Source organism: Balaenoptera acutorostrata, chromosome 20 (assembly GCF_949987535.1).
Source record: "Balaenoptera acutorostrata chromosome 20, mBalAcu1.1, whole genome shotgun sequence".
In the NCBI taxonomy this organism is placed as follows: Eukaryota; Metazoa; Chordata; class Mammalia; order Artiodactyla; family Balaenopteridae; genus Balaenoptera; species Balaenoptera acutorostrata.
The window spans coordinates 50,949,732-50,975,005 of NC_080083.1; the positions used below are offsets into that span (position 1 = coordinate 50,949,732).

The 25,274-nt window shown below is 51.7% G+C and overlaps 1 protein-coding gene across 1 annotated transcript in view; it reads right to left on the reverse strand.

Annotated features, from left to right (window-relative positions):
- Positions 1-25,274, reverse strand: part of TBCD (tubulin folding cofactor D) — a 175,908-nt gene that overhangs the window by 115,215 nt on the left and 35,419 nt on the right. The window contains exons 8-13 of the mRNA XM_007185929.2: positions 14,688-14,733; positions 13,033-13,165; positions 8,713-8,849; positions 8,015-8,075; positions 6,889-6,963; positions 2,313-2,407 (exon numbers count right to left, since the gene is read on the reverse strand). Coding sequence (XP_007185991.2) covers positions 2,313-2,407; positions 6,889-6,963; positions 8,015-8,075; positions 8,713-8,849; positions 13,033-13,165; positions 14,688-14,733 — 547 coding nt within the window. The remainder of the gene's footprint in view (positions 1-2,312; positions 2,408-6,888; positions 6,964-8,014; positions 8,076-8,712; positions 8,850-13,032; positions 13,166-14,687; positions 14,734-25,274) is intronic.

Here is a 25,274-nt window from a genome sequence, read left to right on the forward strand (position 1 = left end):
GGTCTCCTTCAAGTTAAACTGGAGTCGGCACCACACAGGCGGAGACTTCCTCTTGACCCACCCCACCCTCACATACCCACACACCCACACACATCTATTTTCACAAATAAATGTGTAAGTCACTTAGGATGGAACAAGAGTAAATAAAAGCACAGTAGTACATCTCCGTGGCCTTGGGGTAGGCAATGACTTCTTAGATATGACACCAGGGGCACAAGCAACAAAAGAGAAGACTGATAACCAGACTTAAAACTTACAACTTCGGTGCATCAAACAATACCACTGGGAAAGTGACAAGACAACCATAGAGGAGAGAAAATATCCACAAATCATACATCTGATAACAGACGTATCTGTGAAGAACTCATAACAATAAAAAGACAAATAACCCAATTTTTTAAATTAGCAAAGGACGTGAATAGACATTTCGCTAATGAACATATCCAAATGGCCAAGAAGCACATGAAAAGATGCTCAACACCATTAGTCGGTAGGGAGATGCAAATCAAAACCACAGTAAGATACCACTTTACACCCACTAGGATGGCTATTTTCAAAAAAAAAAACAGAGAAAAACAAGTGTTGGAGAGGATGGGCGGAAATTGGAACCCTCATACACAGCTGGAGGAATGTAAAGTGGTACAACCATTTTGGAAAAGGGTTTGCAGTTCCTCAAAAAGTTCAAGACAGATTTAGCATGTGATCCAGCAATTCGACTCGTAGGTCTATACCCAAGAGAACTCAAATCACATGTCCACACAAAAACTTGTATACAAATGTTCAGGGCAGCATTATTCATAATCACCAAAGGTGAAAACCCAAATGTCCATCAACGATGACGGGATAAAACAAATGTGTATCCATACAATGGAATATTACTCAGCCATAAAAAGGAATGAAGTACTACTGCTACGTGGTGCAGTAGGGATGAATGTTAAAAACATTACACTAAGTGAAAGAGGTCAGACACGAAAGACCACTACCGGAGATTCCATTTATATAAAGTGCCCAGAAAAGGCAAAGTTATAGAGACAAAAAGATCAGTGGTTGTCTGGGGCTGGTGGTGTTGAGGGAAAATGGGGAATGACTTTTCCTGAGTATAGGGTTTCTTTGAGGGGAAAATGAGATTAGATTAAGATGGTGGTTGCACAACTCTGTAAATATACTATAAACCACTGAACTGAACACTTTAAATGGGTGAACTTTATGGTATATAAATCATATCTCAGGGACTTCCCTGGCGGCGCAGTGGGTAAGACCCCACGCTCCCAATGCAGGGGGCCCGGGTTCGATCCCTGGTCAGGGAACTAGATCCCACATGCGTGCTGCAGCTAAGAGTTCGCATGCCACAACTGGGGAGCCCACATGCCACAACTAACGAGCCCTGGAGCCACAACTAAGGAGCCCACGGGCCGCAACTAAGACCTAGCGCAACCAAATAAACGTTTTTTAAAAAATCGTTATCTCAGTAAAGCTGCTACAAGAATAAGCAGAAAGAGCCCATAGAAACCGAGGGTCCTCTGCCCTGCTTGTGCTTCACAACGCCAAACGCACAGCCAGCACCTGCAACACCCCCACAGCTCAGTTGCTGAGCTGCACCCTTCTTTGCACAGACGTCCTTGTTCCGGACAGAAGTCGCCCTCGGGGTACACGGTGTCTGTGGTGACACACTCCCGCACAGGGCCCTCTCCATCCTTCACAGGCATCCCTCCCTTCTGTCCACAGAGGCACAGCGGGCCGCTCCCAGGGACAGTCCCCACCCACCACAGACAAGCGCCCCCATGCGGCCGGGCCCGAGAGCTGGCACGTGCAGGCCTGGAGTTCGGTGGCCCATCTGCACCAGCCGCACTGTGCCCCTGCTCAGGCCCACTGCCGAGCTTCCTCCCCAGCCCCTCACTCGCGTGAGCCTTGTTCCCAAGAACCATGATGTCACGCCAGGGGCTAAACGCAGCGGCAGTGCACACATTCTTAACGGGCGATAGCACCCTCATGAGGGTGAAACTAGTTCTGGGGGACAAGACAATCTCAGACATCGCAACAGCTCGCAGCCCTCCAAATCCAGACCTACAGTGTACACGTGCTATTAAAATTTCACAGCGGGGAGAAGAGGCATCGGGAATCAGAAAGGCCAACATAAGAAAGAAGGCTGAGAGCACAGGTCTGGAGGGCTCTCTCCTGCAACACTCATGATGGTCAGGGAGGGCAGAGGCGTGGTGTGTGCTGACAGCTGGCCACACCGGGGAGGGGGCCGGATGAAGCACCTCGACATGCACAAATGGTCTTGACCACACAAAACTGAGCTTCATACTCACCGTCTGGGAGTCGGGAAGGGAGCAACAGGCCTCGTCTGCTCAGTTCCGCCAGCGCCAGACAACCGCCATGCCAGGCGTTGTCTGTCTCCTGGAAACTGAAAGCACAAAGAGCCTGAGACCCAGCACGATGTCCCCCAGAGCCCAGAGTGAAAATCCACCCCCTGGGCCAAAAGCCTCACTAAAACCCTGAGTGAGTTTATAAAATATCTGTCAGTAACGAGATAAAGTACTCCAAATCAACTGAAGATAACGGCCATGTTCAGATCTCTGGAGAATGAGTAAAAATCCTGGGTCAGCCTCACACGCCCCAGGGAGAGCAGCCCACACACGTGCCCACTGCACCTTCGGGCCAGATCAGCTAGCTCTCTCAGCCGTTTAAGCAGTTGTGCCGCTCAAGAAATGCTGGGCTCACAACACAGTGACTGCACCAAATGAAGGTTAGGAAAATGTTAGCAGGAAGGGCAAGGAGACCCCCTTTTCATGGAGCCCCTGCTGGCTTCAATGATGAATATTGAGATTAGTAAGTTAGAATAAAACGGCATATACAGAACTTTTTTTGTACTGTTTGAAAAAGATTTTCAATAAACAATTGAAAAGCCAGTCAACTCATAAGCAAAATTTCGTATTTAATAAAACTTTCCTGAAGTGGTTTGGAAGCTCTCATGTTTAAAGGTGCAGCTCTGGCATTGTAACTAGCGAGAATAACTCTTTCTTACATCAATAACTGTTTCTTACATCAATAACTGTTCTGAGAGTTTCCACACTTGGCTGCCAAAATATACATGGAAATATACTTCACCCAAAACACCAGAGAAATTATAGGACTCTCTCCAATTCTGAATAAATTAATTTGATGGCAAAGAAATGTTTAGGAAAACCAAATAAATTGCATCACTGGCTGGCAACAAACACAAGAATACTCAGATAGGATAGAAACTAGGCTTATCTTTTCACTCAAAATACACTTAGCAGTGTCTCCCACGTGCCAGGCCCTGCTCTGGGCTCTGCGGAGACACGCTGACCAAGACAGACACAAAAGCTGCCCTGGACCTCGCCAGCAACCAGTGACTCAATTCCAATTATAACTTTCTTAAGTTCCAGATGTTTATTAAATGTCTGTCCCAAAGACTATATGACCGTTTCCACAATTTAATATTGTACTTTGTGTACTTCAGGATTTTAGTTGGAGAGAAGTGCTTTATGCTTTCCATAAAAGATTTAATAACATTTGGAAGAACCTGATAAAAGGTCAGCAGTATGATGACTCAATTATCACTAAAACAATCGCCAGTCACGCCTTTGTTTCTCAACTAAATGTGTGTGTGCTGTCGCTTGTCAATAGCTGTGGACAGTGCAGGACCTTGTGTCAGGCTGTAAAATGCCTGTGGCCCAAGGGAGACCGAGGAGGACCATGTCGTCCTGCCCACACTGCTGCCTCTGCTCTGCCCGCTCCAGGAGGACGTGGACCCTCTCCAAGGCCCAACCTGCACAGCGGGGATGGACGCAGAGTACCGAGTACCGCCAGAGCGCCCAGTGCCTGAGGGCGAGCTCCTGCCCCAGAGCCAAGCCTCAGACAACCATGGGAAGGCCCAGGGTCTCAGAGGAGTGGAGACAACAGCAAACAGAAGGGCCGAGACAGCAGGTTCGGGAGAGAGAGAAGCCAAGACGGGCTCGGGGCCACTGGCCTCACATCGGCAAGGGCACCCAATGAGGACCACCTGGAAGAGCAAGAGTGGGGCGGCGTGGAGGGCGTGGGATGAGCAGAGAAGTTCTTATCCTTCCAGCCACCTCATACCCACTGTCCCTAGAAGGACACGGAGAAAGGGGGACAGTGCGTGCAGGGTGCAGAGCAGAGGGGGACACCCCATCACCTTCATCTCCTTCTGAACTTTTAACTGCAAAACAGCACTAGAACTCAAGGAAAAGCCTGGGAAGGAGCCGTGAAGAGCACTTCCTGCTGAGACAGGGCTGCTCCTGCGGCCACAGCGGCACCACCACGGCACACCCAGGACCCAGGCCGCAGGGCTGAGGCCCATCTGCTGACTGGGGACCCCCGCGGGCTTAGTGCAGATGGCAGACACAGAGGACCCGGCAAGGCCTCCCGGGGCAGGCTGCTTGCACCCACCCTGGACTGGTGGTGGGTCTGGGCACCATCTCTGGGATCCTGTCCTGAGGCCATCAAGGGGCTAACGCGTGGTTTCCTAAGTGGTGGGAGGGGTGGGGGAGTGCAGGTACTGAAGGGCACCTGCACATTCTGGGGCGGGACCTGGGAGGGGAGCAGAGGGCCAGAGGAGGTCCTGTGGGGCTCAGTGGGAGGCCCCAGCCACATAATCTGGCCCAGAAACAGGGCAGGGAGCGAGGTAACAGTCCCAGGAGTCGGGTGTTCTTACATGTGAGGGAATTAATGTCCTATTTCTGACCCACTGCAGAAATGGCTGGCGGCTCACCACATACCCCAGGAGGACACAAAAGGAGGGAGGAGACCAGAGCGGCCTCTGTGCTGGGTCGCCAGCCGGCCCGGCCGCCCTGCCAACCTCACACCCCAGCCCAGCTGGTCCCTGCTTCTCCCCATCTGCGCTGACTCCTTTCTACGGCCTGTTCTGCAATCAGGAGTTTCACGCCCATTGTGTGCGGTCCTGTCCAGGGAAAGACTGCCTCCCCGAGGGCCCACTCAGGCCCCTTCCCTCAATGTTGCGTTGGTCTTCTGGCCTTGGGAATCCGGAGCAGTGAGACCATTTCTACTCTCCACAACCCAGACACAAAGATCAGAGGAATTCATTAAAACGACAAAATAAAGGCAAAGCAGCGTCTGGAGATTAACTAGGATGAGTGAAACTGGACTAAGGTTGCAGGCCGAGAGAAAGGAACATACATCTGACCAGAGAAGCATGTTTTGGGAGAAAAGATGTTAGCATTCAGGGGAGACACGTTGGGGTGACGGGCTCACAGCCCTTGAGGCAGAGGCACAGCGGCTAGAGAAGTGACGGAGTTTGAGAGCTGGACGGAGGGGACCGAGGAGCGCGTGGGAGGGGAGACTGCAGAAGGAGTAGCAGAAGGAAGGCTGGACAAAGACGGCTTCAAACAGCCAGAGTGCTGTGCGGAAACACTCCAAGGAAGGAAAGAGGAAAGCGAAGTGCCTGAGGCAGACAGACTCCCCAGGGGAACAGGTTGGGAGGAAAGGCTGGAGGCCCTGGCTCCTCCATCCTCCCAAACCCCCCACGCCCCTGGTTGCCCTGAACCCACACCTCTTCGCCCGGGACCAGTGGGGTGCCCGCATCATCTCGTGCCCATCAGCAAGCCCCCAAAAAAGAACTCCAGGAAGACACCCTACAACAAGCCAGCAGAGTCATCATGCAGACCCACGGTTCTACAGCGTCCCGCGAAGGAGCACATGTCTTCTGCCACAGGAAGACACAGTGGCCACACACGCAACATTACTCTGAAACAGTAGTGTGAAACTGTCTCCTGCAGTCCTTAAACCTCACCAAGCAGGCTCGGGGCCCAGGGCAGGAGGAGCCGCGCCCCTGGGACCCCGTGGGCCGGCTTGGTGATCGAGGCCTGAGTGCCCATGAACTCCAACAGCACAGCTCTCACATGCATGCGGGCCCCGAGAAGAGAAGCAACTGGCTGACAAGGGTGGGACCACAACTGGGGGCCGAACACAACACCCATTCTCAAATCACCTGCTTCTGAAACCAAGGGGCAAGCAGGGCAAGAGTCCTGGGGAGCAGCTGCACTAACAGGGCCTCCCCCAGCCCACCTGCACTGCTCGGGGCTCTGCCCTTTGCCCCTGACCTGCAGGCCCCAGGCTCAAACTCCCACACCTGCCACCTGCACCTCCCGGCCCACACCTGCACCTCGGGCAGGCCGAGGGTCCCCAGGATCCCCTGAGAGGTGAGGACAGATGCAGCACAACCATTGGCACATGTGGATATTAGATTTAAATCTGATGAAATTAAATAAAATTTGGAATTCAGACCTCAGTCACACTAGCCTCTTTTAAGATCTCAACAGCCCCAGATCTAGAACAGGCCGTCATCACAGAAAACTCTCTCGCACAGGGCAGCCCTGGTTTCATTCCAATGAAAACAGGTTTCCTTGAAGGATACGTTTCTGTGTGTGGACACGCGTAAAACTGACTTCTTTCTCCTTAAGGTTTTTAAATGTAATGGAGTCTAAGCTGACGAAAGAAATATAGCAGGGTGGGATGAATTGGGAGATTAGGATTAACATATATACTAATATGTATAAAACAGACAACTAACGTATAGCACAGGGAGCTCCACTTCACTGTACAGCAGAAACTAACACAACATTGTGAAACAACTATATCCCAATTTAAAAAAAAAAAAAGACGTATTAGGGGAACACACACACACACACACACACACACACACACACAAAGAAATATATCAGAAATAACTAGAGTCCTCAAATGTAACTTCAAAAGGAAAAGAAACGACTTCAGAGAATCTGATAACTAGCTCAACTGAAAGAAAACGTAGGAGGAAGTAAGGAAAGAAAAGCCACTGCTCTTACCCAGAAACACATCTACCCCTCTAATCTCCCCACATACCTGAAACAGTCCAGCACAGACCCGGCCACATCATCCGCCAGCTCTTTGGGAAGTCTTCCAGCCAACCTACCGATTCTGAAAAGGAGAAGCAACGTCAGCAGCTGTCAGCATCACCAGCCCGTCGAGGGCACACGCTACGCTAGGAACGTCCCGAGTGACTGTCCTTCTCTCCAGAGGATGGCAAAGAGGCTGATTCTGCTCCATAAAGGCCACCTGCCCCATCAGGGAGCCCATCACACTGACATACAGAGGCAGGACAGGCATCTGGGGGACCAAGGCAAAGGGAGCCCACAGGGCAGGTGCACTTCTCAGACAGTCAACGGCTCCCAGCTCAGGCCACCAAGGTCCATCCCATGCTGCATGCCAACCGGGCCGGCTCCCATCAGGTCACTGCCCAGGCTGGGTCCCGGCCAGCGGCGCCCCAGAAAGGCCCACCCTCCCAGCCCATCGTACTCCAAGCAGACAAGACTTTGGGCTCCGAGGTTGGCCAAAAGCCCCCGTGTGAGCCTCCTCACCCCGGCATTCGCTATGTGAGTGGATTGGCACAGACACCCGGAACCTCTGTGGGGAGGGCCCACGGGCACCTTCACCCATTTTCCTTTTCTCCACAACATCTCCTTTGTACTCTGCCCCCTAACCCGCCCTGGCCTCACTGGGTGCGCCCGGGCGCCTGTGTTGGCTGTTCCCTCAGGCGTAGCAGAGGGGGATGCCAGCCCCTCCTGGGGGCTCTGGAATCCAGTGAGGCCGTGCAGCATCCGCTGCCTACATGGGGGGCCGCCCCTGGCTGTGGAGGCAGGAGGTGGGGGTCGTGGCAGTGAGGACGTGAGGAGCAAGGAAAGGAACACCTGAAGGTAAAAAAGGCAAATGTGCTCATTCCAGCCAGAAGGGCAAGAAAATGAAGAAGCCACTGACCAACCTCAGTGATTTTCTTGAAAATCAGAACAAAAAGCAGTAAATGTAAATTAGGAAAAAATCATTCTACCTTTTAAAACTCTCGGAGCTGTTTGCAGCCCTCCAATTCCACAGGAAGTACGGAATGATTAAGAAGACTCAGGAGACCTGCAGGCATCTGGGGCCTAAGCTGTGAGCCCCCAGCCCAGCCCCCCAACCAAGTGCAGTCACCTACCCTTTGGCCGCAGACCACCGCACGATCGTGTCCTTGTCCTTCAGCCCAATCAGCAGCTGCTCTGGAAGAGCACAGGAAGGCCGGTCTGTGAGCCCCACGGAACCACCCAGAGTTCTAGATGAGCTCTCAGTTCCCAGCTTTAAGGTAACCCACCCTGCACATCACTCAAAACAGTGCCATAAAGGCAATTACATGAAGAATCTCAATTCTAATCACAATAAAAGAACATTTCCTTCTCTGTGTCTTTAAATCATCACTGAAGGGCAATTTCTGTCCTAGCTCCTAACAGTCACTGGGCAGAGAGCACCAGCGAGGAAGGCCAGAGGCCGATGAGGGAGGCTTCCCAGAGAAAACAGCCTCTGCCAGAGGCTGCAGAGAGCAGCCCTCCTAGGGACAGGGTCTTAGAAATGGTCAGCCGCTAGGAAAGGCCGCACAGAGGGCTCCCAAGCAGTACAGGCCTTGCAAGCCGGTCAGTGGAAGCCCTGGTGGAGGGCACATGGCAGCACAGGAAGCCTGATGCGGAGGCAGGACGGAGCCTGCGGAGCTGCACGGCGCACTGCGACCAGGGCAGTCTAGGGCCACAACGGGGGGCGGGGGAGACAGCAGATGCACACAGCCCCAGCCTCACCTCCCACCCTGCAAAGACCAGAGGTGGGGCCAGGTCCCCTGCAGGCCGAGATGAGGTGGCCCCCACTCACCTATCACGCTCTCCACCTCCTCGGGGACGTCGTCCTCTCCGTCGCTGTCAGGGGTCTCGGCCTGTATCCCTGGATCTCTAGGACTCTGGACGCCGAGCTGCAGGCTCGCAATCAAGGAGCGGCAGCCACGCTGGTACCTGCAAGGAGCAAACAAACACACCTCAGACCTGCTGCGACAACTTGGAGCTAGAAGATCCTGATGACTGAATTCAACAATTTAGTGTCACTGTGAAAATTCCATGTGCTTTACAGGTACAGGATGGACAGGAAGGAAACTGAGCAGTAACTGTCACCAGCATGGATTGTCAAGGAAGACAACAACCTCACCTTAGCCACAGAACATAGATTCACCTTCTGGATGACGCAGAAACCCTCACGTGTCGGAAAGCTTTCTTAGCAGAAAGGCAGGTGGCAAAGCGTGACAACAAGAATGCACCCAACAGGGCTTCCCTGGTAGCACAGTGGTTAAGAATCCGCCTGCCAATGCAGGGGACACGGGTTCGAGCCCTGGTCCGGGAAGATCCCACATGCGGTGGAGCAACTAAGCCCATGAGCCACAACTACTGAGCCTGTGCTCTAGAGCCTGTAAGCCATAACTACTGGAGCCTGCGCTCTAGAGCCCGTGAGCCACAACCACTAAAGCCTGTGTGCCTAGGGCCCGTGCTCCACAACAAGAGAAGCCACTGCAATGAGAAGCCCACGCACCTCAACAAAGAGCAGCCCCCGCTCGCCGCAACTAGAGAAAGCCCACGCGCAGCAACGAAGACCCAACGCAGCCAAAAATAAATAAATAAAAATAAATAAATTTTTTTTTTAAAAAAAGAATGCACCCAACAGAAATGGCAGGGAGGGCACGTTTGAACCCAATGGCCTTGGCCTTATTTCCACAGGCTCTGCCTCCAGGTCCCACCTGAGCAGAGCCCCACCCCCTGCCTCCGGGCCAGACACCGCCTTCCACACCAGGGGCCACAGCTGGTCCATGCCAGCTCCCACAGATCCTGCCTCCTGAAAGGCTCTCACCACTTCCTGCCGCCCACACCCCCCGCCCCACCTGCTGAGGCCACCAGCATCATCTCCCACAGCACCACGAAGGGGCCAGCAGCACAGGCCAGCTCAGCTGTCTGACTGCACAGCCCCTGAACCTCTGCTTGCCTCAGTTTCCCATCTGTAAAATGAGGCCCCACCCAGAGGGCTGCAACGAGGCCAGGTGGGAGGATGTGCACAAAGCACTCAGACCAAGCCCTGTGCAGAGAAAGGCCCAGGAACGCCTCCCCTCCTAGAAGCGGGACAGGCACGCTTGGGCCTGACTCTGGGGCAGCCCCATCTCAGGACAGGGCCTGGGGCATAAAAGGTGACAGGTCGAGTTACATCATGATTATTGGGGGCTGCAGCCTAAGGCCAAGTCCAGGTCCAGATAACTGGGGCTTCGGAGACAGAGCCAACTCAGACACTGTTTAGCTGTGGCCTTGAGGCCTCAGATTCCGTGAAACAAGGACGGTGTGGGCAGTTCCCAAGATGGAGGTTCAATCAACTGCCAATGGCCAGTGATTTAATCAACCCTGACTATGCAATGAGGCCTCCAATAAAACCCAAAAGGAAGACTTCCCTGGAGGTCCAGTGGTTAAGACTCCGAGCTTCCACTGCAGGGGGCGCAGGTTTGATCCTTGGTCTGGGAACTAAGATCCCGCATGCCACATGGCCAGGCCAAAAAAAAAAAAAAAAAGGAGTGGGTTAGGAGAGCTTCCAGGTTGGTGAACACAGGGAGGAGCAGGAAGGGTGGTGAACTCAGAGGGTATGGAAGCCTTGTGGCCTCTCCCCAGGCCTTGCCCTCTGCATCTCTTCCACCCAGCCGTTCCTGAGTTATAGTCTTTTATAATAAACCAGTAATCTCAAATAAAATATTTCTCTGAGTTCTATGAGCCACTCTAGCAAATTATCAAACCCTCCAACCTGTAGCCAGACTGTCAGAAACACAGGTGACAACCTCAACTTGCAATTGGGGTTGACAGAGGCAGGAGAGGTGTTGAGGTGGGGGGAGACAGTCTAGTGGGCTGAGCCCTTAACCTGTAGGATCTGGTGCTGTCTCCACAAAGACAGAGTCAAAACTGAGTTACACAGTAGGACACCCAGCTGGTGTCCGACAACTGCCTGGTCTGGAGAAAAACACACATCAGAGTTGTTGTCAGAATCAGAGCAGCAAGGGGTAACTGAACCAGGGAGAACGTCACCAGGCACCACAGGATTGTTGTCAAGATCATAAAGCTCCCAGAAAGCAGCAGGCACTTGGCAACGACTGTCGACACGGTTACTGTTCTCCTCCAATGAAGACACACAAGGACTTTACCTCACAGGAAAAGTTCTCGATATCATCCAGCAACCAGGGACCAGACAGGCTGCCACTGGACTTTCCCTCCTGACTTAACCACAAATCTAGACAAAGTGTATATACCAACCGCTGGCAGGCACAAGATGACCACCAAGGCAGGGCTACAATCCCTCCTCAGAGCAGGGAAGCCCCCAGGTGCACCCAACTTCCCCTCTGCTTCCTCCCAAAGGCACTTTCTAAACCACAGCACAGGAAAGTACAGCCCGAGCACAGCCGCCGTCCTGCTGGGCAGAAAAAACAAGTCATGACTAGTGAGATGGCTACTAAGCGGGGACAGACGCTGAAGGAAGGGGAGCTGAGACGGCATCCCAAATTCTCCCTGGATCCTCAGGCAGCTGTGAGGCGTGTGAGACCCAGACGCGCCATCAGAGAGCAGCTGGGAGGCCAGGAGCCAAACAGAGTCCAGAGGGCAAGTAACGCTGGGCAGTCACTGAAGTGTGGGTCCAGCAGGAAGGACTGAAAGGCCACGCGTGACACGTGAGCAGCTGCTGCAGGAGCAAGGGCCACACCCCGGCGGGGGGAACTGAGAAGGCCTGCGTCCCAGACAGCAGGAGGGGCAGTGCGGCCAGTTACCTGCCTGTCCCTAAGGGGAAGGTAACCAAAAAGGGAATGAATCTAAAAGATAAAAAGAAAATGTATCAGAGGGGATAAAATGAAAAAAAGACGGAAGAGAGAGAAAACAAAGAACAAGATGGGAGAATGAAGCCCCCACGTTAATGGTCACACTCAGTGTACAGAGAGATACAGACTGAACAAAGTAACTGGGCTGCTAAACTACTCTCCTTCCCACGTAAACGCTTGGAGTACCTGTGATAGTTCATTTTAATGTGTCCAGTTGACCGGGTCACAGTGCTGAGATATTTGCTCAAACATTATTCTGGTTATGTCTGTGACAGTGATTTTGGGTGAGATTAACATTTAAGCTGTGGGCTTAGTAAAGCAGGTTGCTCTCCCCAGTGTGGTGGGCCTTGCCCAATCCATTGAAGGCCTGAGGGTCACAGACAGGCTCACTCTCCCCCAGTGAGAGGGGTACTTCCTGCCTTCAGACTCAAGCTGAAACATCAGCTCCTCCCGGCCTCCAAGCCTGCCAGATCTGGGGACTTGCCAGCTCCACAAGCATAAGCCAATTCCTTATGATAAATCTCTTTACACACACACACACACACACACACACACACACACACACACACACCCCAATTGGTTCTGTTTCTCAGGGGAACTCTAATACAGCACAGAATGTTAATTTTCCACAGCATCTGCAAAGTAACCACTAACATTGAGTCTCATAAACAACTTACAGAATAAGCTGTATACAGAACACCCAAAAGGTATTTCAGTAAAACATCACTAAAACATAACACACTTCTCTGGAATTTCCTATAATTGGAGACAAACTTAATCAAATAATTCCTCCCAAACCACACATATGAATACCTGAAATAAAACTGAAGACTGCTAAAATGCAGTACCACCCCCAGCACAGTAAATAGTCTGTTTCCGTGGAAGCCACTACTTCAAAAGAACCCTTAAGACATCGTTTCCATCCACAGGCAGAGACAGCTCTCCCTTCTGAGTAAATCTCGAGGAAGGAGCCCAAGACCCAGACTGAGTTGACCAGAATGGAGCTTTCCCTACGGTGCGACCTGCCGGTGAGACTGCCCTACACTTGAATGACAGGCACTCTCAGTGAGTGCGAAACAAGCCTTCCTTGTCGTCAGTTCCACTTCAAGATTCTACCTGGAAGATGTGGGGTCAGAAAGTAACCAAAAGAAAAGCTGTTCCTTTCAAAATCAGAAACACTCCTGAGACTGGGAAAAAAATGAAAGCAGGAGGACACGTCAATCAGCCCGCTGTGTCCAGCCACCTGAAACACCTGGCCCCGTGCCAGCCTCCCGACACACCCTGGCCGCACAGTCACCATTCAGTCCACCCACCTCCACTTGGCCACCTGGGGCTTCAGGAAGGTCAGGCCCAGCCGCTGCACGAGCTTCACCCCAAGCTTCCGGAGCAGGGTCTGGTTGCTGTCGGGGAGCCTGCAGTCGTCCAGGCACTGGAGAACGGTGGCAGCTGTGAACACAGCACGTCCCGCTCAGTTTGGTGGGAAGGGTTTGTGTCATCTCCCAAACCCACCAACCCCACCTGACACGCACGACACCAAAACCAGACACTTCCACAGGCCCCCCGACCCCAGTCAGTGTGAAGGCCTACATCTACGCTGGACCCCTTGAGCTCTGCTTCACAAAGACCCCTTCACCCCATGTCATTTACTAAGTGCAGCTGGAGTCGGACCTGCCCAACCCTCTCACTGTGAACCACGGATCTGGAGATGGAACGTAGAGGAACCCAGGGAGGGAAGAGCGTCCTGGGCAGGGAGAGCGGGCACGTGCCTGGCAGGTGGAGCACACGCTGCAGGCCACGAGGACCATGCAGACAGGCTTGAGCATGAGGCTGCAAGAACGGGGAGGGGTCTCTACAAGCAGGGAAACCGTGTGATCGGGCCCCCCTGCTGTCAAGGCTATTTGGGGCAATGAGGAGGGCGTCGGGGGAAGCGGAGGCCAGGAGAGCACACAGGACCATGTTTCGTGTGAGACAAGGAGGGGGCGTTCAAGACAAGTTGAAATGGCATCTGGGTAACTTCCCAAAAGACCCAAACGGTGCACAGTGACCAGCGTGGGTACAACTGACAGTAACTCAAGATGGACCTGGGGTCTGTATGTGCGAGTCCGTCGAGGACAACGTGTGACGATGCTGAATGGCGACTGCTCATGCTCTCAGGTGTGACAATGACATCAAGGTTATGTTTCCAAAAACAGGCAACAGATGCCAGTGGAATGATAGGGTGTCTAGGTGGTGGGTGAGGGGGAGCATGGATGAAACAGGAGTGCCCATGAATTAAAAACCTGAAGCTTGTGATAGAAATATGAGAGATCACTATACCAGTCAGTCTTCCTGTATGTGTATGAAATGTTCCATGATGAAAACTTCAAGAAATAGACTCTACTACCTAAATCTGATTCATAAATCTTCTAAAACATAGACTAAGAAATTTCTTTTGTTCCAGGGAGTAAGCCTTCCTGCAGCGAAAATCACTATATTGATTTTCATAAGTTGAGGTTCAATCTAAAATTAAGAGAATGAGGCAAAAAGGGCAAACGATGTAGCCATGGTGCTGGGAAGAATGCAGTTGGGCCCCCAGGAAGCGAGCCAGAAACCTCAGGGCTTCATCTACATCCCAAGGCCCGCAGGATCAAGACCAGGCAGTCAGGGCATCAGGAACCCAGAACTCCTCCCTAAGAGGCCTGAGGCCTAACAGTCAGATTATTCACACACACACACACACACACACACACACACACACACACACACACACACACACACACACACACACACACACACACACACACACACACACACACACACACACACACACACACACCCGAAAAAAAAAAAAAAAAGAACTATGATAGTATCCAAATACAGCAAGTCACAGATTTTTGTGCCTGTGAATAAACTGTTAAGGAGACACATTTGATCATAATTCAGGCAAACTCATGTCACAAACACACCCTCACTTACAAATAAACCTTACCGTAGGGTAAACAGTCTTCACGTTTTCCATGCTTAAATATTTGTGCCTTAAAAAAAAGAAAAAGAAATTCTATTAGAATTTGCAAATACATTTACAAATTTAAAACATAAATTATCAAAACAATTCATTGCATCTTCCAGGATTTTTATTCTAGACACTCGCCAGGAAATAACAAGAGAACAGTTTCTGTACATGACAAAGAAAGGAATTGTAAGGAGAGTAAAGAATCGTACCGGGTTTCCATGACCAGCGTGTAACTGAAGGTACCAAAGGATAAGAGTTACAGGTCGAATTATCCCACACAAAGGTAAGGCACCCACATACTCATCTTCGTTCTGAGCCGACAAAGGAGAAAGGGCCCCTCCTGCTTCTCACACACGTGGTGCTGGCAGCCTGTCAAAACCTCAAAAACCTGGATTCCTCAACCTGAAATTTTACCCTCCACTTTCAACTCTGCAAGACTTGGGTATCCAAGCCCTTAAACGAAGAACCCTAAAGCCAAGCAACTCTAAGAAAACAGCTAAGGAACTTCTTCTCCTTCAAGAATACTATTTAACTGGCAAGGTGAGATCACTTCTGTCTTAGACCGTCTGAAGGTACGTGGGCCCGACTGCACTGGACCCCGTCCCCCGACACCAGGTCCTGCTGGTGAAGGAGCTTCTCAGCCGAGGTAAAGAGGGTGAACACCATCCCAGACACTCAGTCAATGGTGTTTCACGTGGAGACCAACCACCCGGGGGCCCTGGACACTCTGAGGCAGGCTCACAGGAGAACAGTCCACAGGGCTCAGACCCACAGGCCCAGGACATCCCAACACTCAAAGCACCGTGGAACCTCCCAGCCAGTGGCCCATGGTTCCACCGCCTCTCCCAGCACACGTGACAAAGGCCTCACCTCGCCAGCCCTGCTCTGGCCCTCTGCTGCGACAGCCCCTCGGCAGAAGTCATGCTTTCCTTCATGCTTTCTGCCCTTCTTCTCCCCCCAACAACTCAACCCCAAAACCATGAGCCAGCCATCAGACTAGGAAGTTCAGGGCATTTCATTCCCCCACACCTTCCCGTGACCCACACTACAAATGGAGAAGGACCCCCAGACATCCACGGGCCACATCTGAAATATCCCCATTTCATGACTGGTAAACCACTCCCAAAACACTTGAAATCTTTGTCTTTACAATCTGGGTTTATGATGAGGGGAAAGTCACCTGCATCCCCTAGCTTCTTCCTGGTGAACTTTTTTTTTTTTTTTTTTTTTTTGGCTGCACTGGGTCTTCGTTGTTGCGCACGGGCTTTCTCTGGTTGCGGCAAGTGGGGGCTACTCTTCATTGAGATGCGCGGGCTTCTCATGGCGGTGGCTTCTCGTTGCGGAGCACGGGCTCTAGGCATGCAGGCTCTGTTGTTGTGGCACGTGGGCTCAGTAGTTGTGGCTCATGGGCTCTAGAGCGCAGGCTCAGTAGTTGTGGCGCATGGGCTTAGCTGCTCCGCAGCATGTGGGATCTTCCCAGACCAGAGATCGAACCCATGTCCCCTGCATTGGCAGGCGGATTCTTAACCACTGCGCCACCAGGGAAGCCCCCTGGTGAACTTTTAAAGGAGTCAGGGAGGTGGGTCGGTGGATAGGAAGGAGGAAACCATCCTGCAGCCGGATGAGTCTGAGCAGGACGTGCGAACCCCAGGTGAGCCACCCACAGCCCTGGGCACAACGCCCGCCACTCTCCTCCTGCAGCAGAGGCCACGAGAGCAACCCCATCTACGCTGGCCATCAGCCTCCTGCCCCGACTGCCACAACAGGACCAGTGGACTGGCTCAGAAGGACAGACACCCAAGCTGGTGGCCGTGGAGCTGGTCTGGGACCAGGAGTAAGGAAAGGGCGGGCCACACCATGCAGCCCACTGCCGTCCCTCACCTGCCTCGCATCCCTCCAGCTCTGCCGCGGCCTCCCCCAGGAGCCAGGCCAGGCCTTCATACAGGACTCAGACAGTCAAGACCCCAGCAGTAAAGCTTACAGAACAGACCACTGTGGCTAGATATCTCTAACTTTAACAAAACTAAATGTCAGGGGGTTCACATAAACAACCTGGATGCAACGGTCTCAGCTCCAAACGGCCTCACATACAAACCAGGACAGAGAACCTGGCCGAGGATGGGGCTTCACCGAGGGTCCAGCTCCTCCTCCAAGCAGGAGGCCCAGCCTGCAGGGCTGAGGGGGCGTCTCAGGGCTGGCCCAGCCCAGGTCACAGCGCCAGCGTGCCCTGCAGACACATACCACCTCCCCTCTGTTCTTGGGGCACAAAGCCATCCACACGGCCAGTGCACACAAAGACAACCCGTGCCACAAGGAAACAGCTGACAACACGACAAGCACACAAGTTATAAAAACCACTCAGGTCTCAATCAACTTTCAAAGTTATAGTAATTATACACTTAAAAACGCAAATAAATGTCTTGGTATAAAAATAACTAACATAAATTTTGCCAAATTTTCTAAAACTGTGAAGCTCACTCTAGTACGCCAACAGCTCTATGGTAGAAAATACCACCAGGAAGACTTACCGTCTCAGCTGCTGAAACACCAGAATCACTGCTGTCCTTTCTGAACCCTGCCCACCCCAAGCTCCGTGCTGAGTCCGGGCGGCAAGAGGGGAGGCCTTGCCACACCCAGCTGCATGGCGGGCAGACACAGCCAGATTAACAGACATGAATGCACAGTTAAGCATCACTGAACTCGAAGTACCCACTCTGTGTTCTCTTCCAGTGGACACTACAATCAGAATTACTATCATGTGCGAAACAACAAAACTTTCTTTTGTTTTAAAAAGAAGTCCTCAAAATGGTATGCTAATTATGTAGAGTACACACTGAAGTATTTACAGGCAGTGGAGTGATTTAATTTAAAACAGTTCAACAGCACAAGTGTGTGGTTGTATATTTTATTTTAATACACACACGTGTGCACATGTGCACACACACACGTGTATACATAAAAATAAAGTCAGGGATTCAAGGACTTCACAAAAGAGCCTACAGAAGCTAAAAGGATAACAAAGGAATTTTATAAACAACTTTACAACAACAAATTAGACGGGACTTCCCTAGTGGTGCAGTGGTTAAGAATCTGCCTGCTAACGCAGGGGACACGGGTTTGAGCCCTGGTCCGGGAAGATCCCACATGCCGCAGAGCAACTAAGCCCGTGTGCCACAACTACTGAGCCTGCCCTCTAGAGCCCGCAAGCCACAACTACTGAGCCCTCATGCCACAACTACTGAAGCCCACGCGCCCTAGAGCCCAGGCTCCACAACAAGAGAAGCCACTGCAATGAGAAGCCCGCACACCGCAACGAAGAGTAGTCCCTGCTCGCCGCAACTAGAGAAAGCTCGTACACAGCAACGAGACCCAACGCAGCCAAAAATAAATAAATATATATTTATTTATTTTTTTAAAAAAAACAAATTAGACAACCCAAAGGAAGTGGACAAATTCCAAGACAAATTCCGAATAAGCAAAAATGACTTAAGAAATAGAAAATCTGAATAGACTTGGATCATGTACAGAAATTTAAATTAGTACTTTAGAATCTTTCCATAAAGAAAACCCCAGGCCCACATGGCTTCACTAATGAATTCTAGCAAACATTTAAGGAAAAAATACATCCTACATAAACTTCAAGAAAACAGAGGAGGAACAGTTCCCGGTCCTCGCCTGATACAAAAGCCACAGACATCACAAGAAAACGGCAGATCAACATCCCTCATGAACAAACATATAAAAATCCTTAGGACTTCCCTGGTGGCGCAGTGGTTAAGACTCCACACTCCCAATGCAGGGGGCCTGGGTTCGATCCCTGGTCAGGGAACTAGATCCCACATGCATGCTGCAACTAAGAGTTTGCATGCCACAACTAAGGAGCCAGCAAGCCGCAACTAAGACCTGAAGCAACCAAATAAAATAAATTAATTAATTAAATAAAATAATTTTTTTTAAATCCTTAACAAAATACTAGCAAAATGAATCCAGGAACATATTAAATGGACTTTACTCCATGACCAAATGGGATTTATTCCCCATTTGCAAGGAATGCAAGGCTGGTTTAACATTCAAAATTGATTTATATAATATATCGTATTAGCAGAATAGAGAACAAAAACATACAATCAGCTCAGTAAAAGCAAAAAAAGCACCTGACAAAATCCAACACCCATTCATGATAAAAGCTCCCCATCAACTACAAATAGAAGGGAACTTCCTCAATATGATAAAGAGCATCTATGAAAACCCACAGCTGGTATCATAATTAATGGTAAAAGACTGAACACTTTCCCCTAAATAAATAGCAAGAAATCGCAACAAATTTTCGATGGAGTGGTGAGAAGGTGCGCCACACTAGAAGTGGGGCTACAAGAGGAGGATCCAGCTTGTCCCAGATGACCCAGAGGGGCTCCACAGAGTCAGCAAAAACACAGAGCAGAATCTTCCAGAAGGGTGGAAGGAGGTCTAAGCAATCAACAAAATAAATTAGAAGTAGACTATATTAAGGGCTAGTGAAGAAAAGAAAAAGATAAGCAAACTACAAGAAAATCAAAACTGTACAAGTTGTGGTCCACATATGAAAGAAACAAAAACAAGACAGGATTCTGATCAATGGGAATGTTAGAAAGTAAACTCCATCTGACATTAATACCAGGCACAACGCTCCTTCATAAGGACCCTGGGACTGCAGAGCAGAAAACGAACCCCTGTCATGAATGTTATTGACTGTAAAAGTTACAAACCAATAATTCTAAGCCCAAGACTTAGAGAAGGATACAGAACGGAAGGGAAATGTGGCCAACTCGTATCACGTACAAGTGAACGCACACAGGCACCGGCTGAGAAGAAGCAACGAGCGAGGCAGGCGGCAGGGGAGGAAAAGCACCATGACATCCTCTTACAAAGAGGGGTGGGATCAGGAGACCCTGTGGAGAGGGGATGGCAGAGGAAACAGGTCCAGAGCACCTAAAAACAGTGACATTGTCAACAAAGCTGGGAGATGGCAGGAGGGGCGTCAGCAAGCCAGCAGATGGGCTGGAGCACATCGGGCAGGAGGAAGGGGCAGCAATCACCCTCAGCACAAAGCGGGCTGTCTCCGGGAGAAGGGGCTGTGCGGACAAGAGCGGACAAGGGCTGATGTGTTTTCATCACCAAGCCTCTGGATTGCTTAATCTCTTCAAGTGTAGAATAAAAATGATTTTTCAAAGAAGAAGGAGCTCCTCCTACTCTACCCGTTGAATGTGCTGAGGATTCTCCACGAATGTCGCACAGAGAAGCATCCAGACCCCTGACCACCTGTGTGACGGGGCAAGAAGGCGCCCTCTCTGAATCTCAGTTTCCTCAGTAAACGACATGCGGCAGTGACGGTACCAGTTCGCTGAGCCACTCAGAGAATAAAATGCAAATGAACATAAAACGCATTATATTAACCAATGAGATCAGAATTGTCTCCTACCTGGTAAATACAGACATATTCCTTTCGTTCGTCCGAAAACTATTTTAAGAACTCTTCCCTAGGTTTCATTTACAAAATTTAAAGTTAACTTACTCCATGTAAATTCAAATGCATCCAATTTAATATACTTTAGACATAAGTCATCCATTTTCAGAACAATTAAATCCTGAGCAGAAACACCTGGTTCCTTCCATGCGAGGACTTGGAATCCGGGAGGGAGCCAAAAGCACCAAAATACCCACTTACAGTCTGTAGACCAGTGGAGTGATGGGGTCCACACAACGTGCGATGAGATGCCTAACAGTGCCGGGGGCGGGGGGGCTCAAAAACAAACCTCACCGAGAAGCTTCCCTTCAGCAGCTCTCAGCGCAGGGACAAGGTCTACCGATGGGCACCCCATGCAGGCGGGCCGCGGGTACACTGTTCTACTGGAGCATCGGGTCAGACGGGCACCTTGGCCTGTTCACCCCCCTCACTCCTGGCAGCTTTGTTATGAATAGAGCAGAGCCTCCTTTTACTCTCAAATACACAGTGTGGATAAAAATCATACGGTCACCCTATGTGGTAAGTTCTCTGACCTCCTCCCCTCCACAGCCAGGGTCTCTGGGGTCAATGCCTCCCTCCCTGGGGCCAGGGGTCTTCCAGCTGCTTCAACCAACGGAGCCAGGCGGAAGCAACACTGCGACTGCCAAGCCCAGGACCCTCTGCCTGGGACGCTGCCCCTGGAAACCCAGCAGCCACGTGCAGAGGCGCCACGCAGGAGCCACAGTCCACAGGCCCAGCTGAGCCTAACCCTTCTAGTCACCCACACGGTGCGGGCTTCCCAGGCAAGGCCCTTGGCAGCAAGGGGCAGAGACAAGCCCCCCCCGCCCCCGCACCGGCCCATGCCCTGGCCTGTCAGGACCCACAGAATCCACACACAACAGCTGCTGTGCGAAGCCACAGGCTTAGGGGGTGGCTTGTCCATGACAGACACAACTCCCTCCTCAGGATCCGTGTGAGGGGCTGAAATCTCACCCTGCAGGCACCACCCTGGCAGCAGTGTGCGGGACACACGGGGAGGCCACTCTCAACGTCCGGGAAGCTGAGGGGGGCGCCCAGACCAGGGCAGACGGTCTGCAGGGGGAGGGAGGCTGGACAGGCAACGGCAGGAAACAGAACTGACAGCACCTGGTGACCACTTAAACGCTCTTTGGTCTCATTCACTAATAAATAATAAGAATTTAAAATACGAGGAAAGGCCCCAAATGCTCTCACACATGAACATCCTTCATTTGCCAAATTCCTTACAAAGTCTAAGTAAGAGAAAAGAGCAAGTAGTGAAGACTTCCCAGGACAACTGTCACTGACACAGCCCGCCACTGGGCATGCGTAGATGGTGACAGGCCCCCATGGTCCCCACCCCCACAGAGGGGACCAGCCCCAAGGCCAGGCTGCAGGCCACTGTCTGGACCAAAGGGGACCCAATACCCCATCTTTTATGGGTTCAAGGTGAGTTCTTTTTATCCCTACACTTTTCCTGACCTTGAAGCCCACAGGATTTCCCAGGGGCGGGGGTGCTCTGTACACACAAAGGCAAAGGTCACAGGAGTTACGGACTCTCCCGTGAACAGACTCAGAAGGGCTAAGGGGATGAAAAGGAACAAAAATCACAGAGGGCCAGGGCTTTGATTTTGTTTCTTGGTCTATTTTTCCACGTAAAGTAGGGCCGTCTTCACTGCCCTTCCCTCCTGAGAGCACACGGTCCAACCCGGCATGTGCACAGAACAGTGACCCTCAGCAACGGGAGGAAGCGGCCGACAGAAATGCTCTGATCTTCAGATGGTCAGGAGGCTCCATCAGCCAAGCCACTAAATGGGGAGTGTACCCCATTTTTCATGGAAGCATAAAACATGAGCCAACTGAAAACCACCAGCTGGAAGCACACACTCCATACAAGCCATCACACCACAGAGAGACGAGACCATACAGCACGCCCATCTGAGGAGAGATGACCGCCAGGTCTGTTCCTGTTGTTCTAAAAACTAGCACAGCACAAAGTGCAAACAAATGCATTTCTCAGTAATCACTCTAAACCACCACACCTTCCAATCACTACCCACCCAAGCCAGCTCTTCTGCACCGTGCAACCAGCTTCCCTCCCCAGGGCATGTTCTCCAGCCATAAATCACAGGCTATAGGTTGTTGCGAGCAAGTCCGCCCGGCTGCCAAGCAGGAGATGCTGGTCTGAGGCCCCTGAAGGCACCACTGAGTCAAGGGCAAGAAAAGCAGCTCCACCCCAGGCCCTGGGAGAAAGGGGCCCACTCCACACGGCTCAGGGGTGCCACTTACTAGCACCCAAGAACTACCCTGCGAGCTGATGAGCACTGGCACTGCGGGGCACCTCGCTGCATGATGGCCCCACTCCCAGTCCCTCAGAAAGACGTGACATCCCAAACACACCGACCAGCAGACAGGATGGGGCTCAGGCAGGGCAAGCTCCCCTGTTCTGTGCTCCTGAGTCCTGTCCCAGGGCAACAGAGGGGACCACGCCCCAGTATCACAGCTGTTCCTGGATGTGCACACACAAAGGGGACAAAACATAAACAGAAAGGACCATCAGCACTGACACACAGTTTCAGGCTGGACGCCACTCCAGAGCTTGACTGATGGTCCTTGCTGGAGCCACAGAGCCGAGCCAGGACCAAACCTTCCATGGAAGGCAACAAAGCCCAAGAGCTTGGCGCCCTCTGAGTAATACCCAAGGGCGCTATACAGACGAATTCTCTTAACTCACACTCCAGGCCCCCCTTCCCTGCAGGTCAGAGGAGAAGAACCCCACCACCTGCACCACCCTCCACCCCGCCCACCCTGACACACACACACACACACACACACACACACACACACACGACTACTGGCTTGCAAAAATAAAAGGGAGGGGGAGGGCCACCACCACCCCAAGAAATGACAGTAACCTGAAACTATACGGGTGAGCACTAAGAAATACAGAAGGACAACTGGCCTGAAGGCCGTGCCCACCAGACTGCGCTCAGGACCAGCCCTGAGGGAGGGGAGGGGGCAAGCCAGCCCAACCAGAGGCACCTGCCACCCCAATAAGAAGCAAGACATCTGTTCTCTCGAGAGGTGCCTGGTTTACTTCCTCAGGACTGCATACATTAAGGGGAAAACAAAAAGCTTCCAAATGTGGAAAAATTTTAGTTGTTGAAATTGAGTTTTCAATGGCTAGGATAAACAGCTGATTATTATCAGCTAGGACCCAGAATGAAAAAATACAATTCTGATAAAATACATTTATATCAAGTAAACTATAAAGGATTTTAAGTACACAAATATGTAAATAAAAATTAACTTCAAAGAGAAATGTTTAAATGATCAAAATAATCACATTAGTTTTATCTTCCCATTATGTGTTAAATCTTTTCCTAACCTAACAGTGAAATCCCAATCATAAACACACACCTTCACAGGAGGGGAGACAGCCCGGCCCACCCCAGTCCCTGACTGCAGCTTCCTGCGTCCTGTCTGGAAGATGAGGCTGCACGATGCCCAAGAGCCCAGAGGACACTTGACGACTGTGACCTCCTGTTTTCAGATGTCAATCTGCTCATAACGACGTATTCCACCACCTCAATATCTACCCAGCTTCCTCAAATGTTCTAAACAGCCCCCGTGAAGTCAGGATCCTAATAACAAGCTGCATTAAGATGTTCCCATTTAAATGACCCCTCCTAGACCCTAGCGTTTGGGCTGCCTGTGGTCCTACTACTCGGAGGGGCCCAGCTTTCCAGGGCAGGGGGCGGACGACTGGGAAGCCACTCGGGGTGGCCCTCGTCCAGCCCACCCACCCCAAGAGAGCGTGGTCAGATTCTACAAACCATGAGCAACCACACAAAGGTACAGGCACAAGCAGGCTTTCTACCGCCCCTAATACAGGAATTTCAAACACCATGAAGCAAAAAAAGCTAAAAGCTCTTCCCTTAAAAGGGTCAGAATCAGTCTGAAGAGCAGTAAAGATGCTGCCACACCTCGACCTCCACTATGGGAAGAGCAAGCCTGAGGATGGCAAAGACCCGCAGGAACAATCTTGGAAGGAGAGCCAGACCAGCCGACGCCAGTCCCTCCCGAACATGCCTTGTTAGGACCACTTACTCAGTGCTGATGATTCTTCAGATAAAAATCGATTCTCAGTCGATTCACAAGTACCAGAAACACTGATCATACATCTCCTATTTGCCTAACAAAGTGACGTGTAAAGGATGCAAAAGGCACAATTCCTGCCACAGAAACTTAGAAACAATCAACATAAAGCCTGCAGTTCCCAGAGCAGAGGTCTGAGGAGGCGGCTGTGACACACAGGGGAACGTCCCGAGAAGAGCTGGCTCGGGCACAGGAAGTGGCAGAGGTCGTGCTCTGGTGCCAAGACCTGGGGGAGGAGGGGGCTCTGTGCGGAAGTGAGACAAGAGGAGATACAAGGAGGAAAGGGAGGAAGAGCCTCGCCTGGGACCAGATGGGCAGAGCTGAGCCCACTGAGGGGCTTTGACAGGGCAGGCGACCTGGGCAGTAGAAAGGAGCATGGGACCCAGAACACCCAGAGGCGGTGTCACTGCCCAGAGGGACCCTCCAGACTGGGCCAGCCCCTGAATGGAGGGAGGGCAGCAGCAGGCAGATGGCCGAGAGGACCCTGGACAGGGTGGAGGATGGGCCAGGGAAGCGGCCAGCACAGCCCGGCGAGCACCGGACCAGTAAAGGAGGGCAGGGCCATGGAGACGCCTCAGGCCACCTCCCCACCACCTTGGGGCTCGGCCCTGGACTCAGCCTGTGAGAGCACAGACAGCGCCGGCCGGCATCCTCCTCTGCGGCTGGGTCTCACTCGGAACTCAGGCGGGAGGAGGGAAAAGTCACAGCACAAGACGCTACCTGGACCTGCGGAGCCTGAAGCACAACAGGTGCACAGAACCAGGGCTCTGGGACCAAGGACAGAAACTAAGGACTAAGGTCAGTGGAGAATCGGGCACAGACAGAGCCTGAGGGACCCCTGCGCTGGAGGGAAGGTGAGGGTGGCCAGGCAGCCAGGTAAGTGGGGGCTACGAGGTGGGGCACCA